The sequence below is a fragment of the Macrosteles quadrilineatus genome, unplaced genomic scaffold (assembly GCF_028750875.1).
Source record: "Macrosteles quadrilineatus isolate MER2022 unplaced genomic scaffold, UCM_ALF_1.0 Scaffold_5__1_contigs__length_97177068, whole genome shotgun sequence".
Taxonomy (NCBI): domain Eukaryota; kingdom Metazoa; phylum Arthropoda; class Insecta; order Hemiptera; family Cicadellidae; genus Macrosteles; species Macrosteles quadrilineatus.
In genome coordinates this window covers 63,286,039-63,293,434 of record NW_026542598.1, presented here as the reverse complement: position 1 = coordinate 63,293,434, position 7,396 = coordinate 63,286,039, and the positions used below count along the sequence as shown (strand labels likewise).

The following is a 7,396-nucleotide window of genomic DNA, read 5'->3' as shown; positions in this document are numbered from 1 at the left end:
TAGGACAATATCGATTGCATGTATTTTGCTTAAAGATCAATAAATATCATATGATCTAAACCTCTAAACCAGTCGTAGCTACAAAAATAGTTGTGCTAAACCACAAGCATTTAATTACTGGACAGTTGTTGAAAATCCGCTAATTTTACAATCCGACAGCAAACCGTCCAGGTGAATCATACCAGTCCTACAACTCTTGCGGAATTGCGTAGGTTAATAAAAACACATTTTATGGAGTTTGGTCTTTTTCTTAAAAGCTTTTGAAATTCAATACAGTGATTGAAAACGTCATTGACGTAGACACTAGCAAAAAAACTAGAAACTCTATTATTTTCTTTTTAGGTAGGTACATATTTGCATACAATCACACATTTTGTTCAATTGGAGCATCGATGATACAATGTAAAATAGTTTGTAGTTATGGTTGCCTACTTTACTTCTCTGTGGGTTGCCAGGAAACGACAACAATGCAGATAATAAAATTACCACCAATCTGTTGGCTCGTTGATATCACCGAACACGGAGGTAAAAGTTTAGCGATTGGCAACCCTTGGCACGTGGCTGACCGGAAAATGCTGGACAACCGGAAGTACATGATAAGGTTGACGAACAGGGTGATGTTGAGCTGCGCACTTCGTTCTCAGAATTGAGGGACTACCCTAACTAATTGGTCGTGCTGCGCACACGGCTCCGTCGAGGGTAGTCTACAGACTGCGCACTATTGTTCTGCAAAAATGTCACGTCAGATAGCTTGTGAGCTTGTAAACCCTACACCTGCGAGTTATACGGCCACATCTTGCACTTAATCATTCTAAAAATATATATATACTGCTTAATAAACAAATTAAATATTTCAGTAGGTATGGAAATATTTACAATTCTACAATTAATATCACCATGTTTATCCTTATCTACCCATAATGGTTGGTTAAGCTTTGTGCGATTGTAATAAAACCCAACTTTCATTGAATAAACATAAAAGGATGACAAGACCGATACTATTAAACTTAGGCCTATACAAAAATGGAGTTCACTCACCAAGTAGGCCGAACAACTCATGAACCGTCGAAACACCGTCGAATATGATTAACCGCTCACATACAAAACAAACTGACCCAATTAAGAACACAGATCAATTCGTTCAGTATAATAAGCGGCCTTCTGGCTTTTTAATTTGTTTATTATAATATATACATTCTCAAGTAAATACATACATTTTGTACAATAAATTTACAACATAAATTTTTAAACAAACATTATTATAAAGCGGCCTCACGGCTTTGTCAACATGTTAATAATAATATATACAAGTTCTCAAGTAAACACATACATTTGTACGATAAATTTACAATACAAATTTTTAAACAAACATTATTATAAAGCGGCCTCGCGGCTTTGTCAACATGTTAATAATAATATATACAAATTCTCAAGTAAATACATACATTTGCACAATAAATTTACAACATAAATTTTTAAATAAACATTACTATAAAGTGGCCTTGCGGCTTTGTCAACATGTTAATAATAATATATACAAATTCTCAAGTAAATACATACATTTGTACAATAAATTAACAACATAAATTTTTAAACAAACATTTCTATAAGGTGGCCTTGCGGCTTTGTCAACATGTTAATAATAATATATACAAATTCTCAAATAAATACATACATTTTGTACAATGAACACTATTATAATATAATAAGCGGCTTTCTCAATGTGATAACTATACATTCAAGGTAATATCTATCTATACTATTATAAAGAAGAGGGGGTGTCTGTGTGTGTGTTTGTATGAGCTAATCTCAAAAAATACTGATCCGACTATGCTCAAATTGCACACAAATGAAGCTACAAATCCTAGGATACATATAGAACTATTACCGCTTCGATATTCACCTAGGGCTTTGCCCCGTGGGCTTTCAAAAATCTGAGATGAGAGATTTAAAAGTAAATATTGATTGATGGTATCCATGGTAACAAAGAACAAACCTAGTAAGTTTAAAAATGTAAACAAGCAGAACTAACTGTCAAATTGATTTTGATTTCTCAATTCAACACAGCTGGTTCAAACCTTATTAAATACTGCACGAATATTAGAACAGAGAGGGTAAGGATTATAAATTTAAAATAATGATGTCACTAGCCTGAATTTATAACATTACCTAAAGGAGCTGTCAAACCTAATTGGAGCTGTTAATGTAATTTCATTATTATAGGATTGTTTCAGTTACAGTACTTCATTTGTTTATGATCTAACTATACTGAGTCTGTTATAATATTTGTGAAATGTTGTAATATTATTTATTTATTTTTATAATAATTCATTTTAAAATAAATCATTCAATGGATATAGGAAATAATCAACATTCTATATTGCCCTATCAACCTAGGCCCTTATCCTGAGTTATGGGGTATATTCTTTTGATTTATTTGTTTGTAAACAGTAATATAATCCCCCTGCCCCAGCAAACCTATAGACTGAGCCAATTCCCGTTTGCCTGATTATAATTTCACTAAAATATGTTAGAAAATTGCCCTATTAACATGTTTGGAACTATTGTGATAGGTTTTCGTTTACAGTGCATACCATTAAACACATTCTTTTATTATAGGTATATGTGTGCCACACTATAGGATACCGTATAAATTAAAAGACCATTTTTTCTTAGACCGGTTCCTCTCCCATCACTGCAATGATCATGTTCTACTTATATGCCAACCCCGTACGAAGGTCGGGTATTCTACTAGTATACATATAAAATGTTCAAGACAGTATATAACTATAAAAAATGGGATTTTTAAAATTAGTTTCAGCCAATAAACAAACAAACATTATTGTAAACAGATTGTGTACAAGTTATTGTAAATTATTTAATAATAGAGAGGCGTTTTACTCATGCTGCCATGTTAATATGTAACCGTACTGTAATTTAAAACATATACATTAAAGCTACTATATACATTTTATATTAATGATTTATCGTATTAATTTGTTGAAACAAATATTATCGCCTAAAACAGATTACATACATATTACAGTACTTCCAAATTTACCTATGCCGCCTTGTCATAAGTTCATATTCCTACAACGGCATACAAGTGGGCGTACATAAGTCACATGTGATTTACGATGCATTAAAAAAAAACAATATCGTAACAGACTATATACATCTTATTTTACATTATGTTGTTAAGGATCTTATCCTAGTTGTTCTTGTACTGGTAGGAGGCACATTGAATGAAATGTAACCTTGATATTGCGCCAGTTCTGTACCTTTGACACAGAGACTCCATGTATTGAAGACGCTTCTTGTATTGGTAGTTCGTAATTTTTCTGGGCGTTTTGGAGCTCCTTATACCTATGCTGGTATCGATTTGAACCTCTTTGATAGCCTCCACAAAAATGAAGATGTTCGGGTGAGGGTGTGTAAAGTTTCGTGAAAACTTGGCATGGAACGATTCACATGCATTCGTCGTTCTCTCCGATGTCACCGACGAAGATGCCCAGATACTTGGAGGGAAGGTAGACTCGCTGTCGATGTAATTTTCTACGAGATAGTCCGAGAAAGCTTCAACTAACCGAGGTTGTATCGACATGAGGTCTTCAACAAATCCTGCCTCCACTTCAGTCGCATCCAACATGGATAGACCAAAAACCCAATGCAGCCATTTTCCACTTTCCGTTTGAGGTTCACTCCTGTATTCTTTGCTGAGTCCAAGTTGTTGAATTTTCCTCCACCAGGCTTGCGTTAGGTGAAACCTACACCCTATGAGCACAGCTGTTGGCCAAGTTAATTTAATAGCTGTGTGTATTGCCACTTCGAAGTCGACGGTGATTTGCTTAGGAGTAAATAGAAAGCCCTGTTCTTGAAATTTTTCACACAACAGTTTGAAAAGTGCTTTGTAGGTAAGCTCTTTTTTGTCCGGAAGTAGACAAAATATCAAGGGTACATAGTTGCCATTTTCAACACTGTGGATGGTAAACATTTGGTAAAAATGTTTAGGTGCATAGCTAAATGTTCCGTCCATAAAAATGTGGTCAACCGTTTTTAAGTATTCTACGTTTCTGTTCGTAGCAAATGCAATAATATGCTCAGTACAGTCATTTATTAGTAACAAGTTCTCACCCTGGGTAGTCTTGATCTCCATACTATTAAGTGAAGCGTGGACGTCATCGATGTTCTTTGGAAGAGGTGGAAGAAGGCTTCTCCTAGCGCAGCTTAGGTTCCTCCGCACTCGGTCAACATCGTCCCGCTCGATCTTCTTCATCAAAGCCTCGGGTGCCGCAGATATTTCTCTTCTGATCACTTTCATGGGAGGTTCAAATAACACTTCACTAGCTTTCCTTTTAACGGCATTTGATATGAACTCTCTGTGAAGATTATGGCATGGCTCATGGTTGTGGTCGCCGGTTTCCTTCAAAAGCACATCAGCAGAGTCGTCCGTATAGATTGCCGCGTTACACGTTTTCTTAGAACACCGCCACCGCTGCCCGGACTCAGTCATTTTACACTTACGAAACTTAAAATCCTTATGAACAACTAGCTTTTTCCCTCGTTGACTCAACATAGAATACATGCTGTCACTTGCGCACTGCCGCACTACCGGTATCTAAGACTACGAATACTTGCCACCACCAACTGGTAAACACAACTGAGAACTGAGTGGTGGTGCAGAAGGGCTGAAAGATTCCACGACAGAGGGCAGTGCCATCGGTAATGGGGAAATCCAAAAAAATGAGGGTTAACGATCTTTGGATTACCGAGTTACTCATACCTCGGTATGCCACACCTATCTCAAGCCTGCATGCGTACATACTTAACAACTGACAACTAACCCCAAATTCCTTCAGTCCCGTAAAGTCTATCGATCAGATTTTTCTGCAAATTTCAATTGTGGCGTATTTTAAATCTATTGGTCCTATATTTGATTAAATATCATATTTATATTATTTTGTATTTTTTTATACATGCGTCCTATCAGTAAAATAAAAATTATGTTTTCACCGCATAATGTAAAATAACATACAGGCCTATATAATGTGTAAATAATGACTGCTGTAATTAACATTTAAATGTGCGTAGATAGTTTTTGTTGTACAAAATGTTAAGCTTAAAGTAAAATGTAAAGGCTTAAACTAATGTAGGCCTAAAAGTGTGATTCAATAGACATAATCACCATATAGGTCTTATGAGTTTTCATTATGATTAATGTTTGTTGAATTTATAAAAAAACATACATTGCATTGTCCAAAGATCATGATATTTATTTTACTTTTAAGTAATTTAATTTTTTGGGTAGCACGTGTAGGATAAAGAAATAGCCCGTATGAGATATCTTGTATTTAATATTTAATACAACTAAGGTTAGTCCCGTTGATTTTGTTATTACCCATACCATGGGGCAGACTCTTCATTCTTTTTTTTTTATATTTCTTGTGTTTTCCTTGACCAACAGTGTAACCCACAAGGCTAATGTAGAAAATATTACAGTATAATTATAAGTTTGAACTAAACACCATTTTCCCTAAACATATTCCACCATACATTTTTAAAATAAAATGTTATATACAATTTTTTTTAAATATATTACCTAATCAGGTTTATTGCGGAAATTTTCTATCACAATGGTAAAATACAATACAAATCGATTCGAGATCTATCTGCAATCTGAGGGCGGATTCAGATTGCAGAGCCCTATACTAACATTTATGCGTTGTATTTTTCCATCGTGATGGAAAATGTCCACAATAAACCTTTAAACTACATCAACTCACCATCATCAAAAATGAACTTCAAAACAAAGGATATTTGCAAAAGTTTAAAATAATCGTTAAAACCATTTCTTTAAGCAATTTTAAAAATCTTTGTCTGCGAAGACTTTACTCGAATCAAAATAAGGACATAGTGATAGATATTTGCTATAGGACTATACAGGGTGATTTGTACTCAGTGTGACAAATTTTTTTGGTGCAAGTACAAAGTAAATTAAGTGTGATGATGAGATCACACTTATGGCTTCCGTCATTTTCCATTATTCTTGTTCAAAATTTAATGTAGAACACGAAAATGACATTATCTACTCAAATTTATATACAGGTAAATGAGAAATCGCTGTATTAAGTTTAAAAGCATGGTTATTTTTGGAAAACATAAAATAATTTTTTGGGGATCTAATTTGATATGCATCATCACACTTAATTTACTTTGTACTTACACCAAAAAATTTTTGTCACACTGAGTACCAATCACCCTGTATGCAGGCCAGTATAGCGAATTTTCCATATAGGGGATAAGCTATTACCGTAGGGCTCGTGATACGACGTAGACCCGGGACAAATTTGCTTTTTCGTTTTGTGGTTCCCATAGGCCAACCCCTTTGTTGGTAACACCCTCCGTTTAGATTATACATATACTGTATACTGTACGTATTTATGTGTCCGTTGGCACGATAAATCAAGCAAAAATGATCAGTTTTTTTACGAAATTTGTAAAAAAGTGTAAACCTACGTTTTTTGAACTAGTTGTGAACGAGGAAGATCGGACTTTGGGAACGGGAATTTATGGAGGGTTTTATGAGGGAAAAATATGTTCTCCCCATTTTTTAATATTAAAACATAAGATTTCTTTGAATGAAATGTTATAGAGGGAATAATAAAAAAAGGGAATAATTTAGTTTGTTGAACTGTTGTTGTGTGTCCAACGGTCACGGAGAAAATAAAAAAATGTGCAAATATAATTCCCATGTTATTCATATGAAGTATGTAGTTTGCTTGTTTAAGGATATATGTCGATAAACTTTGGCATTTTTTTACACTAATCTTTTTTAAATTTCGATAAAAAAAACACTTCTTTTTACGTTTCCGCAGCAGAAATCCTAAGTACTCATTAAAATTGATGTTTTTAATAGCTAAAAATCTGACAATGGAACCTTTTAGTGGAAATATAGGCAAACCAGGCAAACGGAAATTCGCATAGTCAAAGGTTTGCTACGTAGGGGGATTTAAGGCATTTCTCGGTTGCCTGAAGCTAGACATTTTACTAAAGTTTTGAGAAAAATCTTTGCAGTCCTTACCATTTACAACACGAAACTGTCTTCCTCAGAGGTGGCTTATCTTTAGTAGGTGCCCTATTGTCAACTCATATAATATGCATTCCCAACCTTATATAACCACACTTTATTCTGGGCCAAAGTCATTTATTGAGCCAGATTAACAATCATGTTGGCATTATCAAAATCTTGTCAAACAAATTAAATTTCTTTTAGAAAAATAAAAAATATCAATTAAAATATAATACACTTATTTACATGTTGTAATACAATCCAATTCAACGTTTAACCAATACTAACCAAGAGTGACAAAAGTCCTACAGCACTGGTCAAGGTGCG

General features: G+C 34.3%; 1 protein-coding gene across 1 annotated transcript; it reads right to left on the bottom strand.

Annotated features, from left to right (window-relative positions):
- Positions 1-3,211: 3,211 nt before the first annotated feature.
- Positions 3,212-4,471, bottom strand: LOC128995650 (uncharacterized). Its single transcript, XM_054420666.1, has 2 exons — positions 4,263-4,471; positions 3,212-4,217 (listed from the first exon to the last, which is right to left on the bottom strand). Exons 1-2 carry the CDS (start codon positions 4,319-4,321, stop codon positions 3,212-3,214), a joined length of 1,065 nt encoding a protein of 354 aa, XP_054276641.1. The 5' UTR covers positions 4,322-4,471.
- Between the last annotated feature and the right edge of the window lie 2,925 nt (positions 4,472-7,396).

Bases quoted from the DNA above. Each gene is read 5' to 3' on its own strand.
- LOC128995650 (XM_054420666.1), bottom strand. From the start codon at position 4,321: ATGAAAGTGATCAGAAGAGAAATATCTGCGGCACCCGAGGCTTTGATG. The intron at 4,218-4,262 runs GCGGGACGATGT...AAGCTGCGCTAG, and splicing joins GCTTTGATGAAGAAGATCGA to GAGAAGCCTTCTTCCACCTC.